This window comes from Alosa sapidissima, chromosome 21 (assembly GCF_018492685.1).
Source record: "Alosa sapidissima isolate fAloSap1 chromosome 21, fAloSap1.pri, whole genome shotgun sequence".
NCBI lineage: Eukaryota > Metazoa > Chordata > Actinopteri > Clupeiformes > Clupeidae > Alosa > Alosa sapidissima.
Genome location: NC_055977.1, coordinates 7,174,880 through 7,193,714, shown reverse-complemented (window position 1 = coordinate 7,193,714; position 18,835 = coordinate 7,174,880). Strand labels below are relative to the sequence as shown.

Below are 18,835 nucleotides of genomic sequence, written 5' to 3'. Positions count from 1 at the left end.
GACTCTCCTCCTAGGTAATATAAAGATCACTTTTCTACCATTCCTTAATCAGACAGTTCAAAAAAGACACAATACGTGTGACATATAAATAAATAGATCAGTACAATGTCAATACAATTTTAATATTACTTCTGTTCATTTAGAAACACCTTCGATAGCACCTCTTTTTTTTTTTTTGCAGTCGATAATCAAACCTCACCCCCCCAAATAACACTGACCAGACAACAGCCTTTAGGCAAATCTGAATGTGACCACAGAGACGTTCCCCAAACACTAGAACTGATTTAGAACCGGTCGCAGAACCGTACCTCTGTACTACATGGAGTTAAAATGAGATTCTGTAGATAAGCCCTGTGTCTTCTTGTCTCAAATCCGATAAGGTTGTTTGCTGCACCATCTCAGATTTTGTTCAAATCGTGTCTATATATCATGAACGGGTTTCAAAACCAAGGCCTGGAAAATATTTAGATATTTCAATCCTATGTTTTCATGTTTTTCCTTGAGATATTTCTTCAGTTTGACAACTTGAAAAACACATACCGGTAATCTTGGAAGCAATGTTTGGGCATTAAGTATTATTCAGCCTAATATAACTGAACCATTAAAAGTTTCTATTGTGGATTTTGCTTGCATGGCCCACTTTGTTCCAAATCTAGGGCCTTACATATAATCAATGAGCATAAAGGACAAAAGCAAAATCTGAGACAGGCAGCCACCATTTCCCTGGATTCTGTCTGATTTGACACAGAATGACTCGTCTTGTATCTCCTGCAGGAGACAGAGCTCACCAGGGGCCTCTGCGTGTGTATGCAGCTGAGAACGGAACAAAAGGGAACACTGAGCTGGCATCGTTACAACCAATAGGAGTAGAAAGCACTGGTCAACGTCCACTCGACATGAAGCCTCTGGATGGGACCTGTGGCTTTCTGCTGCAGTTTCCTGATCCATCCTGGTCTCCCAGTCTCTCCTTAGCCAATCAGGACGAAGGAGGAGGTTGTTGGGTTAGTGTCCAGTTGGTCTGCAAGCCTGAGCTTCATTCACCTCGTGGTCATCTCGTTTCCTTTTCTTTTTGACCTCACACGACTCTCTCTCTGCTCATCAAGACGACCCAAACAAGTAGCCAATCAGCACTGGGATTAGATCAAGTGTCTTCACTGTGTGTCCAATCGCATAGGTGTCCTATGACCACTCCTCTCCACGAATGAGGAGCAGTGGCCTGTGGTGGATTGGCGGATGGCACAGGTTTGTAGTTTGTAGAGGGTAGCACACACACACACGCTGCCTTGTTCTAACGTCCACTGTTGGTGATGTACTGGGATTGGTCGGCCATTTTCTCCAGTCCACTTCTGACTCCGTTCACTGGCGCTTCTTTGTTCTTCATTCTTTCTGTCTGTCCTCCCTCCCTCCCTCTCTCCTCCTCCTCCTCCTCCTCTTCTATGTGGGTTTGTCGTTCTTGTGTGCGGTGATGAAGGCCATGCCGTGCGTGCGGAAGTGCGTGTTCAGGTCGGGCTGCTTGTCGAAGCGTCGCCCGCACACGCGGCAGCCGTAGCTCCCGTCCTCTCCCCGGAGTGGCGATGTCGGGGAGCCGTCGTCGGGGGGCGTGGCCCCGGCGGCGCCGTTGTCGGGCGAGGAGGAGGAGGCGGCGCCGGCGGCAGCCGAGGAGGAGGAGGAGGAGGAGGAGGAGGCGGCGTTTTTGCCGTGGCCGCGGGTCTCGTTGCGCAGCCGGTGTGTGATGAAGCGGTGGCGGGCCAGCGAGCCGGCCGAGGCGAAGCAGGCGCCGCACTGGGTGCACTGCAGAGAGCCCGCACTGCCCACGCCACCCTCCGCCTGGTGCTGCGGGATGTGTTGCTGGAACTCCGCCCAGTCCTCCGTGACGAAGCCGCACGGCGTGCACTTGTAGCCGGCGGCAACGGGGGCGGAGCCGGCTGGAGTGGCGGCGCCGGTGGTCTCCTCCCCCCCCCTCGCCGCTGCCGGACTCCTCGGCTTCCTGGCGGACTCCTTCGTCCCGGTCGTGCGGCGCCGAGGCCTCGCCTGCGCCGCCGGTTGCCGCGGGACGCCAGCGCTTCACCGCCCCCCCCGCCGCCGCTGGCGGGGCCCTCTGACGCCTCCTCAAACGCGCCGTCCCCCTCCTGCTCGGACGAGCTGCCCACACCCTCCGCCGGAGCAGAGCGCTTCCTGGTGTTGGGAGGACCCTGTGGGAGAGAAAGGGAGAGAGAGAGATGGAGAGAGAGGTGAAGAGAGACAGATGAAGAGAGGGAGATGAAGAGAGATGAGATGAAGAGAGATAAAGAGAGATGAGATGAAGAGAGAGATGAAGAAAGAGGGAGAGAGATGAAGAGAGAGGAAGAGAGATGAGATGAAGAGAGAGAGATGGAGAAAGAGAGAGATGGAGAGGCAGAGAGAGATAGAAAGAGAGAACAAAAAAAAGTCATCAGAAAAGACCATAAAAATGATCTACTACTAAAATCAAATGATATCCTCTACTTTACATGTAGCAGCCACTGTTGTCCAAAGTGACTTACATTATGTCAGCTATATTACAAGTGATTACATTGTCCCTGGAGACCATGGAGTGTCCATCTCAAGGGCACAACGGTGGAAGCCGGGAATGGAAGCCACAACTTTCAGGCTGCTGCACGCTAGCCCAGCTCCTTCTACACTACTACTGCACGCTAGCCCAGCTCCTTCTACACTTCTACTGCACTACTGCTGCACACTAGCCCAGCTACTGCACGCTAGCCCAGCTCCTTCTAGACTACTACTGCACGCTAGCCCAGCTCCTTCTGTACTACTGCTGCACGCTAGCCCAGCTCCTTCTACACTACTGCTGCACGCTAGCCCAGCTCCTTCTACACTACTACTGCTGCACGCTAGCCCAGCTCCTTCTACACTACTACTGCTGCACGCTAGCCCAGCTCCTTCTACACTGCTACTGCACGCTAGCCCAGCTCCTTCTACACTACTACTGCTGCACGCTAGCCCAGCTCCTTCTACACTACTACTGCACGCTAGCCCAGCTCCTTCTACACTGCTACTGCACACTAGCCCAGCTCCTTAACCACTACTACTGCACACTAGCCCAGCTCCTTCTACACTACTACTGCACACTAGCCCAGCTCCTTCTACACTACTGCTGCACGCTAGCCCAGCTCCTTCTACACTACTGCTGTTCACTATCACCTCTACTTGCAGCATACTATTTAATGTACATATGTATGTTTAATGCATGTCTAATTTATATCTTCTACCTACAAGATACTGGCTCATACAATCTGGCCCCCTAATCATCCCCTAGTGTAATTGGCTCATTCACTCCCTCCAGCTGGTGGGTGGTGAGCGCTCTGGCGCATCATGGCTGCTGTGCTACACACTGATGGTGGTTAGTGAGGTTCCCCCTTCACTGAGAAGTGCTTTGAGTGTGGAGGAAAGCCCTATATAAATGTAGCATGTTGGGGAGAGAGAGAGAGAGAGAGAGAAAGAAAGAGAGAGAGAGAGAGAGAGAGAGAGAGAGAAGGAGAAATATCTGTAGAGGGATAAAGAAAGATGTGGGGGGAGATGGAGAGGGAGAGGTAGAGAGAGAAATAAAGAAAGAGGGAGGGAGAAACGAGAGAAGGAGGGGGGAGAAACGAGAGAAGGAGGGGGGAGAAGGAGAAAGAGGGAGGGAGAAAGAAGGAGAAGGAGGTGGGGAGAGGTAGAGAGAGGGAAAAAGGTAGAGGGAAAGAAAGGGAGAGGTGGAGAGAGAGAGAGATGGAAAGAGGTAGAGGGATAGAAAGGGAGAGGTGGAAAGAGAGACATAGAAAGAGGTAGAGGGATAGAAAGGGAGAGGTGGAGAGAGAGATAAAGAGGTAGAGGGATAGAAAGGGAGAGTTGGAGAGAGATAAAAAGGTAGAGGGATAGAAAGGGAGGGAGAGAGAGAGAGAGAGGTTGGAAGCGGACGGTGGGACTGACCTGTCTGTCCACTGGTTGTCTGGAGCGGATGCCGTGTCTGACCCGGATGTGTTTCTCCAGAATCAGACGACTGCTGAACGTGCGCTTCCCCTCAGAGCAGTACCTACACACACACACACACACAGAGCAAGAGATCACACTCGTTGTGAGGACACGCTATGCTAATAACACACACACCAGACTCCTATATTGCTTTCAGTACAGGAGTTTATAATCCCTCCTGCTGTTTCTGTCTGTCCATACTCTTCCTCAACACCCCATCCATGCCAATTCCCAAACACTGATGTAGGCATGATTATGATACAAGAAATAAGACATGATCTCATCTTACATCTGAGGAAGAGCTGTGGGGCTCGAAACATCACTGCAAATATATATATTTAAAAAAAATAAATAAATACAAATTAAATGGGAGCTCCTTGGATGGATGGGGATGATGGCACACAGGCTGGACAGTGCTGGGATTGTCACTGGGATTAAAGCAGTGTAGTGTAGCGCAACACATTTGCATGCATACACACACACACACACACACACACACACACGTTCCTGTCCCGTTTCTCTCTCCCACTTGCTTCCTGTCGCTCTTCCCTGTCCAGTCGAAATAAAGGCAAAAAGCCCAAAAACATATACTTGCTAAAACATAAACATATACATAAACATATTTAGCATCTGGTTACTCACTGGCAGTGGAAGACTCTGCGGATGCCCTCGTGGATGACCCGCACGTGGCGCCGCAGGCTGTTGGCCGAGCTGAAGGAGCGCTCGCACATGCGGCACGGGAACTTCTTCATGGGCTGCAGCGGGCAGGGGAAGAGAATAGGGCACGTTAGAGTCCAGGCGTCCCAAGCAAAATCTCACACTCTCCCAAACGAGTGTGAACACACTCGGACTGGCTTGCTGACCGAGACCCGTGACCTCTAGATGAAAAGGTGTGTACAGTGCTATTGAGGAGTGCTGGTCCCATTTCAAATGCCATTTCAAGTATGTTGAATACTTTTTTGCCAGCAAAGGTGTATCAAAAACAATGTCAATAAAAATATTGGTATCGGCCCAGAATTTCAATATCGGCGCACCATTAGTTTAGAAACAGGACGTTAGGTTCAATACAGATGTGTACCGCATGCAGTCTTTAACAGTGATCAAGAGCAGGCTTTTTTGCTTGCGGACCTTGTTTCCAATTTGAGTTCCCACGCAAACATCTTAAGTGGCAGACCATATGTAATTGGGTCAATTAGCGTCAAAAAATATTTGACACCTTTTCAAAATACTTTTCCTGTAGTAACTTCATTACTGTACCGAAAATGAACCAAACCGGGACTTCAAAACCGGGGTACCCCAAACCGTAATGTTTATGTACCATTACATGTAGTCCTCTTTCTCAGAGTAGCGTGTGTGTGTGTACCTTGCCGTGCTCCTTCCTCATGTGGGAGATGTAGTCCTCTTTCTCAGAGTAGCGTGTGTGTGTGTACCTTGCCGTGCTCCTTCCTCATATGGGAGATGTAGTCCTCTTTCTCAGAGTAGCGAGTGTGTGTGTGTGTGTGTGTGTGTGTGTGTGTGTGTGTACCTTGCCGTGCTCCTTCCTCATGTGGGAGATGTAGTCCTCTTTCTCAGAGTAGCGCGTGTGTGTGTGTGTATGTATGTGTGTACCTTGCCGTGCTCCTTCCTCATGTGAGAGATGTAGTCCTCTTTCTCAGAGTAGCGTGTGTGTGTGTGTGTGTGTGTGTGTACCTTGCAGTGCTCCTTCCTCATGTGGGAGATGTAGTCCTCTTTCTCAGAGTAGCGTGTGTGTGTGTGTGTGTGTGTGTGTGTACCTTGCCGTGCTCCTTCCTCATGTGGGAGATGTAGTCCTCTTTCTCAGAGTAGCGAGTGCGGCACTCGCGGCACTTCCACTCCATGGAGGAACTCTCCGGCGAGCTCTCGGGCTCCTCTTCCTCCTCGTTCTCCTCCTCATCCTCCTCTTCCTCCTCCTTCTCCCCGCCCTCCCCCTCTCGGTCCCCCTCTTCCTCCCCGGGCTCTCCACTCCACTCCTCCCCTTCCTGCCCTCGGGCTTTGGGGATTGGCTGCACCGTGAGGGGCATGGTGCCTGGGGTGGTGGAGGTGGTGGTGGTGGTGGTAGTAGTGGTTGTGGGCGGGGTCTCTGGCTTGACAGACAGGCCTCTGTGGACGGTCTGATTGGAGGAACGTGAGAGGAGGTTAACTAAGGTGACACAGGCGACCTTCAACAACTTTTTTTTATTTCTTTATTATTTTTTTTTAATATTATATACTTTTATTACTTTTTCTGCTGTTAGTGAATGTTGTGTGTGATGTCTGTATGCTACTGAGACCTTGAATTTCCCCTTGGGGATCAATAAAGTATCTATCGATCTATCTATCTATCAATAACATCATCTGCCAATTTGTTCCATCAAAGGTGAGGTCAGGGATTCAATTCCAGTGCTTATTTTGTTTAAATCAGTATATTGCTCGCTAAGTGGAATTCAGTTGTATGTGTACACAGTCCCACCTCTGTAAACGGTTAGTGAAGTGGCTAAGAGACAATAAAAAACAACTTGCACACCAAAACAGCTGCTGTTAACAATTTTAACGTGTGTGACGTTTCAAGCATGTTGCTCGTCTTCAAGCTTCAAGCACCAGGAGCGGAGAAGGGAGAAGAAACAAAAGGGCAGCTGCTGCTGCTGCTGTTGCCGAGGGCGACGGCGAGTCCTACTGGTTAGCGCTTCGGACTTGAAACCGGAGGGTTGCTGGTTCGAACCCCGACCAGTAGGCACGGCTGAAGTGCCCTTGAGCAAGGCACCTAACCCCTTCACTGCTCCCCGAGCCTTACCTCACTGTGTGTTCACTGTGTGCTGAGTGTGTTTTACTAATTCACGGATTGGGATAAATGCAGAGACCAAATTTCCCTCACGGGATCAAAAGAGTATATATACTTATACTTATGTAATTTGAGAGTAGAGTTTAACTAACAACAACGACTTTGTCAGAACCTTTAAACCATCACAACAAAATGATCACAACAAGGGATGCAGGAGCAGCAATGCACCCACCTTCATGTGCTCCATCATGGAGGCCTTCTGGGCGTAGAGCTTGGTGCAGTCAGGACACTTGAACACATGCACCTTCTGCTTGGCCAGGTGAGTGTCGAAATGCACGTAGAGCAGGGGCTTCTGGGTAAAGACCGTGTCGCACATGACACACTTGTAGATCATCCTGAGGAAGGAACAGAGAAATCATCATCATCATCACTGTTATTGCCAGTTTCAGGGACCATTCAGAAAACAGACTTGACATACAACATACATTAAAAAAGAAAAGAACAAAAAACTTAGCACTTCTATTAAAAAGACACGTATCTCCACGAGTGTTTGAGTGGTATGGTGTGGCACTAAACCCTTAATGAGACACCAACTCCGTACTGACACAGAAATAAGCAGCATCACACTTCTGATCTTTTCCCCCGGCACTTCAAACACCAGCGACTGCAATGTCATTCAAGGACAGGGCCGATAGCATTTATTACCAAGACTGCTGCATCTCTCTAGGATCTTGATGCAGTCGCAATTCACAGCCCACGGGCGAGAAATCTGTAGTAAGCTTGTGAGAATACAGCAGTTGTAGGATGTTTGAGAGGACTGAAATCTGTCAGACTAAATTAGCATGACATTAAATCTGTTGCCAGGGAAACGTGCACTGAAATGAACAAACGGACATGCTAATTAGCTAATTAGCAGGGCCATAATATCACCAGCAGGAGACAGCTGCAGTAATATGGCTTTCGTTCATGCTTACTCTTGCTATAAAAAGATGTCTGACTGAGTGACTGCATAGTCATAATTTTCTAATCACACCATGTGTTTCTATTTTAAATGACAGAGACCTAAAATAGACGTGAGAAAATACTGCAGCTATAATAGCTATTGCAATCAATCTCTTTGTTGCACTTATTACAAATAGTCTCGTCATAGTCTGACCTTGTTGTCCATTCCAAACTCAAAGGGCCAGTTTCCTGGACATGGATTAGGCCTAGTTAGTTAATTTTCAGTAGAGATCTTCATTAAAGGTCTCTTTTAGTCTAGTACTAGAGTTAATGCATGCCTGGGAAACTGACCTTAAAAAACAACACTTCAGGCTTACATGATAAACGCTGTATTTCAGTCTGCTAGTTTAGTCCTAGCATGTGTGCGTGTGTGTATTCAGTGTCTGAGTGCACGTATCCTTCAAAAGAGCCGTTCAGGGCAGGTACAGCTCAGGTCTTACTTGTGGATACTACGGTTCCTGCCTACTGGCTACATGGTGTCTATCTGATTTGTGTTTTTTTTTTTTTCTCACTGTAATTTCCTCTCGTGGGATCAAGTTTTCTCTCATCTCATTTCATCTTATCTCTTAATGTAGAGAACAAATTCCTGTGTGTATATACAAAAACTGATTTGAATTCTGACTCTAGTGAAGCCCATTGAGCGTGGCCTGTCAGCGTTGGCGTTGCCACGGCTGCTGCAGCCTGCTGGCATGACGACGGGCAGACGTACTTGGGCTGGGTGGTGGTGAGCGTGGGGTGCTGGGTGCTGATGTGGGACTGGGCACTGGGGGCAGATTTGAAGGCCATGGGGCAGTTGGGGCACTTGTGGAAGACCTCGCAGTGGGCCGTCTGGATGTGGGACTTGATGGAGTTCAGGCCCCCAAACACCACCTGGCAGATGGAGCACCTGGAGGGCGAAAACAGGAAGTCACAGTGTATGACATTACTACATGCTCAGTATAACAAAATGGGCCTGCTTACATTTGTTATAAAACTGCGTCTTGAATGATCTGATCATAAGTGGTCAGCTGAGACCAGAGGCAGACAGCCCGGGTTCAGAAAGTAAAAGTCCTGCCAAGTATTTGATCCAACCATTTAGCAAACCAGCTCATCCTAATTAGCAGCCTGGTCGATCAGATAATTAGTGATCTCACCTATCACCTATCACAGCACTCAAAAAATCCTCCATAGAAATGCATGGGGTTAGTTTGTAACGCCAATATAGCCGTTGTCTACACATATCCCACCCCTTCCTCGGCAAAACGTCGACATGTGAATAGTGAGCCAATCATGTGGTGTGATGTGAATACATTGAGCCAATCATATGGTGTGTTGTGAAGACATCGTGCCAATCATGTGTTGTGAACTCGCCGCTGGAGCAAGATTGGTGTCGTGAAGCCTTGCGCACGCGTATTTCTGCTGAATAGGATGCCCGATGAGTGCCCAAAAAGCATTGCTATATGGCCGCGAGTGGAGGGACTTGCCTAAAAGGACTTTGGTTAAGTGCACAGGTAGAAAGAATATAGGGCAGGACTTTTACTTTCTGGAGCCAGGATGTCCACCTCTGGCTGATACACATACACTGCTTACACGTGTCCATGGTGTACAGCCAGAGCTGTATGCCACTGACCACTTGTGCGTAGATTCCGCTGTTGCCAACATCACATTCATTAGAACTCCCATTGTCTGCACGGCAGATTCTACTCCTCCAATACACAGCCTACTCGATCAGCATGGTCAGACATACAGCTCGGCATGCAGTTTTCACTTCGCTATACTTAGCCACACAGAGACCGCTGCATTACATGCTGTGCAGAGGGACCCCTCAAGTAAGTGACTTTGAAGGCAAAGGAAGTGTGAGAAGAATTTCTGTGTGAACCATTTACCAAACGAGTTACAAGATTCAGCTCGATGGCGACGTCACAAAGTTAAGTTTGAGTCTGTGCAGTTCAATGGGATGCCAACTGAGAAAAAAACTTTTCACACAAATTTGTGTCAGTGCCCTCACATTAAAAACAACTGTGTCAGTTTGTCCATTTCTTTTACTGTCTATGGTGAATGGTCATCTCTTCCCTTCACTTAATTATCCTACTTAATTGCGCTCATAGACTGGGTCACACTACAGTATACTCGTTAGTTAGATAGTTCATGCAGTTGATACAGTTAATTCATCATTAAGGGCCTGCCTGCTGAGTAAGCCACTTACTCCCCGATCTCATCACGGGCGTCTACACACACTGACCTGAGGAAAAAAAAACATCAAGCAGCGCCAACTCATCTCTGATCAATGTCACAGCCAGGGAGGCATCACATTTACACAGATGCAATGATGCCATGTAGCTCAACAGACATTTTAATAATAGTTCATTAATGCTCTACTCTGGAGGTTATTGTAAAGACCGGTTATGGCTGGTGGTAATACTTGGTGGGCAGACTAACAAGTGCATTATGCTAATCAATAGTTTGAGCTGCACAATCCGAGATATTAACAATGACACTATACGCCTTGTTATAGCAAGGGCTCTATAACATTACAGTATAGAGAAGTACCTACAAGAGTGGCCTCGTGCCTAGTCTCTCTCTCTCTCTTTCTCTCTCTCTCACACACACACACCATTTGATTATTTTCTTTGTTTATATTAGCCACTGACATTTCTATAGCAAAATATGGTAGAAAGATGGATTCATCAATAACTGTTGTGTTGTTTCTGCTCTGGGTTCTATGAAAATGGAAAATGAAAAATGATTTACCCTGTTACAGCTCGTCAAATCTTTATGAAAAGATTAGGGTTTAGTCCTGTTATTGCCCATGTGTACAAGCTGTCCTTAGCAAGGCTTGTGTCTACTGATGATAACATGTCTTCTTCTGCGCTGCATAGACCTCTCCAGAATAAGTCCCGCCTCCTAACTTCCGTATCCATCCAACCTTCAGTCGTCAAATGTCTAAATGGCGTTTTGAAAGATCGTACCTGTCAAACTCTGTAGGTGACAAAGTAGAAAAAGCTGCTGGGCAGATGGCCTACACACTTCTGCCATCTAGTTTCCACTGGATTTTTTGATTTTCGGTGCCGTTTAAGTAGTATAGTCTATAGTATACTAGTTTAAGTAGTATAGTCTATAGTATACTACTTAAACAGCACCGACAATCTGCCCACCAGCTTTTTCAACTTCGCTACCTACAGATGTTTTACCGGTATGATATTTCGAAACGCCATGTTATTTCCCATAGACAATCCACGCCCGGAAGTTGGATGGATACGGAAGTTACGGAGGCGGGACTTATTCTGGAGAGGTCTATTGAAATCCAAATGATACTATAATTAGAGTACACCGCTGATTAACTGCCAGCCCGCACTCGTTTCTGGGAATCGAGACGATCCACCCTGATTCCTGGAACATCAAGCCAATGACTGAGAGTCAATCACTCCCTATAAAACACACACCAGAAGAACCCCCTGGAATTAGAACCCTGAAACCACATTTGATGCCATATTACTCAGTTTGACTGTGTGCACTTGCACTGTTCCCTGTTCACAGTGCTCCTTCAGCCAAGTCGGTGCCAAATGTGTTGCTCTGCTCTCCTTTGGACTACATTGGCGAGGCCGAGAGGGCGGCCCTGACCACTGGGCAATGCCAACACACACACACACACACACACACACACACACACACACACACACACACACACACAGGCACTGCTAAATTAGGCAACCTCAAGTGTTCACAACAGCCGTTCCAGTTCTTCCAAAGTCCTTTTAAGCAAGTCCCTCCAGTCGGCGGCCATATTGCAATACACTTTGGGCACTTATCGGGCTTCTATTTCGGGGAGAACTGCGCGTTTGGGCAAACCCTCCACCCCAAACCTATTAGAACACCACAACCAATTAGAGCCTCGCAACGTCTCTGGAACATCTGGGGTGGCGGTCGAGACGAGACGAGGCGTGCGGTGCGGTGCCCACCTGTATCCGATGCGTCGGGCGAAGTGCAGGCAGGACTCCTCCAGGTGCGCTTGGAAGCTGGCCTGCCGGGCCACGCCGCCACACTCGGGGCAGACGTGCGGCGCGCGGTGCTTGTGGATGCGCTGGTGGGCCGCCACGCTGCACCAGTTGGGCAGCATCATGGGCGGAGTGCACAGCATACACGTCTGGAAGAGAAGAGAAGAGAGAGAAGAGAAGAGAAGAGAAGAGAAGAGAGAGAGGAGAAGAGGACAGAGAGAGAGAAAGAGAGAGAGAAGAAAAGAGAAGAGGACAGAGAGAGAGAGAAGAGGACATAGAGAGAGAAAGAGAGAGAGAAGAAAAGAGAAGAGGACAGAGAGAGAAGAGAGGATAAGAGAAGAGAAGAGAGAGAGAGAGAGGAGAAGAGAAGAGAGAGAGAGAAGAGGACAGAGAGAGAGAAAGAGAGAGAGAAGAAAAGAGAAGAGAAGATGACAGAGAGAGAAAGGTGAAAAGAGAACAGAACAGAGAGAGCGAGAAAGAGAAGAGGACAGAGATAGAAAGATGAGAAGAGAAGAAATTAGAAGAAAAGAAAAAAAAAGAGAGAAGAGGACAGAAAGATAGAGGGATACAGAGACAACAGCATCAGTATCCTATTCCTGATATACCAATCACTTTAATACAATCTGTAATACATGTAATTAGTTCAAGGAAAGCTTAAAAACACAAAATAACACATATGTGCATACAAAGACAATGTTTATGTTTATACTCATGTTTATGGTATTTGGCAGATCCTTTTGTCCAAAGCAACAATTAACCATTAATCAAATGAACAATTCACGCTTTACCTTATTAAAACAGGACTTAGATGGATAAAAAAAGGAGAAAAAAACTGGTTTCATCTGGGTCAGAAGTCCAAGGTCACTCACAGAGTTGGGGGTGGCTCTGATCTGCTGGAAGTGGGCGACCAACTCCGCCTTGCCCCCGAACTGAGCCTGGCACTCCGGGCACTTGAAGTTGTTGTACTGGAGCACGTCCACCTTCTTGCAGGGCAGGGGCATGATGGCCTGGGGGCTGCTGGGTAGTCGGCGCGGAGCGGAGGGCTGGGTGGCTGCTGCTGCTGCTGCTGTTGCCGAGGGCGACGGCGAGTCCTTCTGGGGGCTGGGGGTGGCGGTGGAGACAGAGGGGGCGCCCTGAGGGGCAGCTGGTGTGGACGAGAGAGACGGAGAGGGAGAGAGCATTCCTGGGGGTACGAGAGAAAACATTGCACTTTTATCACATCTTCTTAACAGCAGTTTGACCAGCAAAGTGCACTCTCTAAACTCTAAAGGCTAAAGCCTAGCTAAAGCTAATTTAATGACTAGGCAAAATCAATGTACTAATCCTATCCCATGATCCAAGACCCTTAGTGCAAACATTAGTGGGTGAGCTCAATGCTCCCATATCATGCCACACGATATCTTCAGTTCATGCATGAGACCGCCATTTAAATTGTGGTCCATAATTACCAAGAATAAATGATATGGTATAATGATAAAGTATATGATGGACATGTGCGTGATTATAATGCATTTTTGTCAAACCTGCCATTAAACCTGACCCTTGCTAATAAGTGCATTCTTCTATTGACATGTGTAATGAAAACTATTTATACAAACTGTTAGTCATTTTGACTTTAAATGCATATGCCCACTTCATGCCCATTTACAGTACCTTATCGGTTGACAGTTGAATAATTGTTCATATTTTGTCAAGTGTCGATTAATGGGTGTCTGTGCAATATCAAGTAGAATTTCAATTCAACTGATAATTTTTAATATATATATATATATATATATATATATATATATATTATATATCCCAGAAGGTGCTGGTTTTATGCATTATGAATTACACATGCTTTATTCATGTAATGGGGGCATGGTGTTGGCATCTTGCAACTGATTTCAAATATATTTTATTTGGACATTTATATAAAATGCAATTCCAAGTCAATTCAGTTACTGTGATAATCAGGACAGTGTCATCACCACCATTATATTCACAACCATGCCATACAAATCTAATTCAGAATTAGAATTAATTAATGAAATAAATTAGTCCTCATAATAAAGTTAAAGCAGCATGTCATTACTAATCAACAAAGGCACATTATCAGCACACAGAGTGAGTGAGTGAGTGAGTGAGTGAGTGAGTGAGTAAGTGAGTAAGTGAGTAAGTGAGTGAGTGAGTGAGTGAGTGAGTGAGTGGGCGAGTGTAAGTGAGTGAGTGAGTTTCAGTGTGGTGTGTGTGTGTGTATGTGTGTGTGTTTCAGTGTGGGGTGACTGGGGTACCGATGGGCCAGTGTGTGTGTGTGTGTGTGTGTGTGTGTGTGTGTGTGTGTGTGTGTGTGTGTGTGTGTGTGTGTGTATTTCAGTGTGGGGTGGCCGAGGTACCGATGGGCGCGTTGTCCTGCTGGCTGATCATCTGCTCCACGGTGACCGGCCGCATGACGAGGTGCGAGCACTGCATGACCAGGCCGCGTTCCTTGTGCTCGCGCGCGTGGAGCAGCAGGCTGCACTTGTTGAAGAAGGCCAGCCGCTTGGCGCAGTGGTTGCACGTCACCTCGATGCGCAGCGAGCGCCGGTCGTAGTGGCGCACCAGGCTGCGTTCCAGCGCGAACGAGTCGCCGCACTCCAGGCAGCGGTAGCCGGCGGCGGGCATGCCGAGCCCCCACTCGGGCGGCGGAGGGGCAGAAAGGTCCGGCTTGTAGCTGGGCAGCAGGTTCTTGCTGTTGAGGATCTTGTTGAAGGCCTCGACCAGGCTGGACTGCGAGCGCGAGATGACGGCGCCCGTGCTGTTGACGATGGACGCGGGCTTGCAGGGCTGGTGGACGACACCACCACCACCGCCGCCGCCGCCCGCGGCCGATGTGCCCCCGTTGGTTGCCTTGGCGACGGGCCGGACGCTGATGCCGCTGACCACAGAGGTGGCGGGCAGAGCGGCCGTTTTGGTGATGCTGACCGCCGTGGCGGTCACCTTGCCCTTGTCGGACGGGGAGGCCATCTTGCTCTGCGCCTTGGTGGCCGCGGCCAACATGGCGCTGCTGGCCTCGAGCGTGGACACGGGCAGTGCGGCCGAGCTCTTGGCCACGCGTGCCACGGCCGCGTTCGTCCGCCGAGCTCGGCTGCCGGGCGCCGCGTTCCCCTGCTGGGCCTTGATGACCTCCAACCCTTTGCCCGCGCCGCCTCCTTTGGACGCCACCACCGTCCTGGTGATGCTGCCGGTGGGCGTCTTGATGGTCTTGATGCGAACCTTGAGTGGTCGCGACGGGGCGGACCCAGCCGGAGTGGCCGTTCCCACGGCGACGGGTGGCGCCGCCCCTCCTTCCGCCGACTGCGCTTTCCCCTCCACCTTCTCCCCCTCCTCCTGCACCTCCATCTTCTCCTCCTCTGCCCCTTTGCTCTCCTGTTCCTTCCTCTCCTCCGTCTTCTCCACGACTCCCTTCGCCACCTCCATCTCCTCCTCTTCCTCCTTCGGCTCCCGCAGCGCAGGGGAGGGCGTCTTGGTGGCCGCGGCGGAGGCGGCCGCCGGACTGGAGCTTCTCTTGGGCGCGGACGAGGACGAGGCCGGCTTGGGGGCCTCCGGTTCTGGGCTCTCGGGGGAGTCCCTCTCCTCCACCACGTGCTCGGGGTGCCTCTCCTCCTGTGGGGAGCTCTTGCTGGCGGCGGAGGTCTGGGAGGAGGAGGGCGACGAGAGCCAGTTCTGCTGGCCCTGTGGGGAGGCCGGCGAGGCGGAGGGCACGTCGCCGGGCTTGGGGAAGGACGACGACGAGCCGGACGACGGCGGCAGCGAGGGCGACTCGAAACTCCCGGCGGGCGAGCGCACGCGGCGGGCCATCTTGGGAGTGGTGCACGCCGGCGAGCCTGGGCTCTCCTGGATCACCAGCGGTGCTCCCAGATCAGGGTCCGAGTCCTCCTCGTCCGAGTCCAAGCGTCGGAAACCCGCCGGGCCACCCGACCTCGAGGTTCCGTTGAACGACTGAAGCGGCACCGACGAACCCAGTGGCCCAGACACACGGGGATTGTTAGCATGTGAGGAGGAGGATGAGGAGGAAGAGGATGACGATGAAGAGGACGCAGAGGAAGGCAAATGCATGGCTTTAGAAGGGGGAAAGAACGGAGACGACGCCAGGGTCCCCGAGCTTGCGCCAGCAGCAGCAGCCGCCGCGGGCGCTTTGGATGGTTTGGCCTCCGGACCAGGGGCCTCCTGCTGCTGCATGTGAAGGTGCTTCTGCTGCTGCAGGAGCTGCATCTTGCGGGCCCTGCCGATGGGGTCTCCTGAGCCCTGCGCCATCAGCGGTTTCAGCTTGTTGAAGATGTTGCCTCCGCCCTGCTTGGAGGAGCTGGCAGAGCCCGACAGGAACTCGGTACTGTCCGGGGTCGCCTTTGGGGCGCAGAGGGGCCACGAGTCCCCGTTGGACTGACCCTGGCTCTGAGGGAGGTGACCCGACGCGCTCGAGGACACAAACCCGTTGTGATTGAGCGATTCCGGTGGCGCCAGACCGGGGCTCCGTGTTCCGAGCCGTGGTACGAGTCCGATACCGGGCGTTCCGTCTGCAGGCTCCCTCTCGGAGACCGTACCCTCTCCCCCGTCCAGGGTTTCAGCGCGGACGCGGTTCTTCACGATCACGCTGACGATGGGTGGGTCTCCGTGCGAGTCCGTTCCGGGGGGACTTGTGGGTCTCATTGCGTGACCCCCTTCAGCCCCATCATCCCCGGGCTTCCCCAGGGCCCCACTGCCTGACCCATGGTGGCTTTCAGCTTCATCACGGGCAGACTGAATGGCTTCTTTGGCATCAATGTCAGGAATGTCAAATGCAGCCAGCAAGTCATCAAAATCGGGGGTCTTCATGTCCCCCATGCCGGGACAGTCGACACAGTCCTGAAAGACACAGAAACAACCTTATTAGAACACCCACAACAAGACCGGTCACTTTCAAACCTCTGCTAGACCAAGCAAGTGGTCACCTTAAACGTATTTGTATTTGTCACATATAAGCACGGGCTAGGTGAGGAGTAAGGAAATCAATAGTCAATCACTAGAGTATATTGTAAATCAACTTGTCAATCACTAGAGTATGACTCAAAGACACACCTACAAACCATCAAAGAGAAATCAGCCAATGCATAAGCTTAGCTTAAAATCTCATATCAGGGGTGACCCTGAAGCAAATCGCTTGGTAATTACAACGTATATCTTATAAATTGCTGTTAAACAGCCTGTACTCACAGTAATGTTAGAAATTTCGGCATAAAGGTAGGTATGGTATGATCTGCTAAAAGCTTTTTAGTCAGACAAACCTGCCAACCTGCCTGAGGTGTCTTGTGGTCAAGACCTCCTTTGGTGATTAAACATAACTAAAGTTTGTGTGTGTGTGTTTGTGTGTTATTCAGTCATCGACACAGACACCGTAAGATCCAAAATTACTCGTTTCTTCCCTAAGGCAGGACATGGGTATTGCTTATGATACATGCTATAATAACAGGGCCAACCCAAGCGACACAGCTAAAGCTAGCTAACCTAGCAACCACATCACAGACAAATGTTAAACAACAAGCTAGTAGGCTAGCCAGCTAGTGTAAATGGGCTGTAATTGACAAAAACAGTGTTTAATCAAATGCTACATCCCTGTCTGGACTGGCAAATGATACATTCAGAGCAGACCTACAATAAATAGTAAGTCGCATCTATCACGTTTGATAAGACGACGCCTGAAGAATATCTGCCTCTGACGGCTACTGTTTTCACTATGAGCTAGCTACCCTCGCTGACTAGATTCTAGCCCACAATCCACCTCTCCATTAGACCACACGATTTTGCTAACAAGCTAGCAGTAGCAAGCTATAAACTTACTTGGTTATTTTAATATCACCATTATAGGTCTTATTCTTGCAATGTGCTCAAAATACAAATGTACAATACATGACGTAAATAAAGGTATTTTCCATTGGCCTCGTAAAAGATATAACGTCAGTGCTAGCAATAAAGCTTGTTTATGTTCACAATCCTCCATAACAGCAAGATCAGCTTGCTAGCTGGCCGCTGTGAGACCAAGCCAAGCGAAGGGTCATTTAAATGAAGGCCATCGCATGTTCTACCAACGCGTTTTGGATATGAAATGCAATTACAATAGTTGGTTGTGTAATGTCACTTACAAATTGTACCGTTAGACCTTGGCTATCCCAATAGCATGTTTTTGACGTTCCTTGGGGAAATAATTTATTTGTTTACCTGATTCCGAGATTCCCAACTATCCTCGCTCCCGTAGAAGCGCCTTGAATCCCGTCATCAATCGGAAGGAGGTCCTATCAGATGCTTTGTGTGTAAAGCAAAATTTCCATATATAACTACGTCTGATATATTTATATCCGAAACATACCAATAAAACTAGAAGGATAATTACACTGATAAACACATAAACATGAATGTAATGTCAAGACAGCCAATTTAACTTTATAGTTTTTGCTGTGTTTTCCACCTTCCTGGACCTCTTCCTATTCGTAATCGTGAATTTTATTGGAGACTTTGATATTGTCTGACTGTGTAATTCCCTTATAATAAATCTGCCCTTCCCATTTATTGCTAATTCCACGCGAATATATTGCCCCTCAATTATTATCAAATTATTACTATTATTAGGCCTATCTTATTTTCAGCACTAAAAGGCAATATTGCACAATGGACATGGTTAAAACCTGGCAATGGTTCAAATGGGTCTGTCAAAGTTTGTTATACCCTGCATCTTATAATAAATCATAAAAAATCGCAAATACCTTTGGCGAATTTACATCTAGCTCGACTGCCTTTGCATATTTTGCCAATCATATTTTGCATGTGAGCTAGTGCATATTAAAACAATGCCAAAAGGCCTATATTTGTGAATGTATTCCACAATCCATCTCTTTTCAAGTATTGTAGGCTAGGCCTATTATAGATAGATAGGGCCTAGGCTATAGTGAGCTTCAGGTAGCTTTGCAGATGCTTATGCTTTGTATGCTTTTGTGAGTTTCTTTTCAAACATAAAATGCAGAAAATACTGCCATGCTCTGTTAATGTGAATGCTGAATGGTTCATTACATGAATAAGGCTGCTAGGTTTTCATGTCGCAAGA

General features: G+C 48.8%; 1 protein-coding gene across 3 annotated transcripts; it reads right to left on the bottom strand.

Annotated features, from left to right (window-relative positions):
* Positions 1 to 1,400: 1,400 nt before the first annotated feature.
* znf687b (zinc finger protein 687b) lies at positions 1,401 to 18,026 on the bottom strand. 3 transcript variants are annotated; one of them, XM_042076215.1, is made up of 10 exons: positions 17,956 to 18,026; positions 14,118 to 16,605; positions 12,612 to 12,925; positions 11,707 to 11,891; positions 8,478 to 8,654; positions 6,999 to 7,161; positions 5,763 to 6,119; positions 4,633 to 4,745; positions 3,949 to 4,051; positions 1,401 to 2,192 (listed from the first exon to the last, which is right to left on the bottom strand). In XM_042076215.1, the coding sequence occupies exons 2-10, from the start codon at positions 16,582 to 16,584 to the stop codon at positions 1,500 to 1,502; spliced, it is 4,572 nt and encodes a 1,523-aa protein (XP_041932149.1). In that variant the 5' UTR covers positions 16,585 to 16,605; positions 17,956 to 18,026; the 3' UTR covers positions 1,401 to 1,499. The 3 variants fall into 3 exon arrangements, with proteins under 3 accessions (XP_041932149.1, XP_041932151.1, XP_041932152.1); XM_042076217.1 differs by having other exon boundaries at positions 17,880 to 17,999; XM_042076218.1 differs by lacking the exon at positions 17,956 to 18,026 and adding an exon at positions 17,393 to 17,489.
* Positions 18,027 to 18,835: the final 809 nt, after the last annotated feature.

Excerpts from the sequence above, each read along its gene's own strand:
- znf687b (XM_042076215.1), bottom strand. The coding sequence starts at position 16,584 with ATGGGGGACATGAAGACCCCCGATTTTGATGACTTGCTGGCTGCATTT. Across the intron at positions 6,120-6,998 it reads CCATGATGGAGCACATGAAG|ACCGTCCACAGAGGCCTGTC; the intron begins GTGGGTGCATTG and ends TCCTCCAATCAG. Across the intron at positions 4,746-5,762 it reads TGAGGAAGGAGCACGGCAAG|CCCATGAAGAAGTTCCCGTG; the intron begins GTACACACACAC and ends TGCCCGCTGCAG.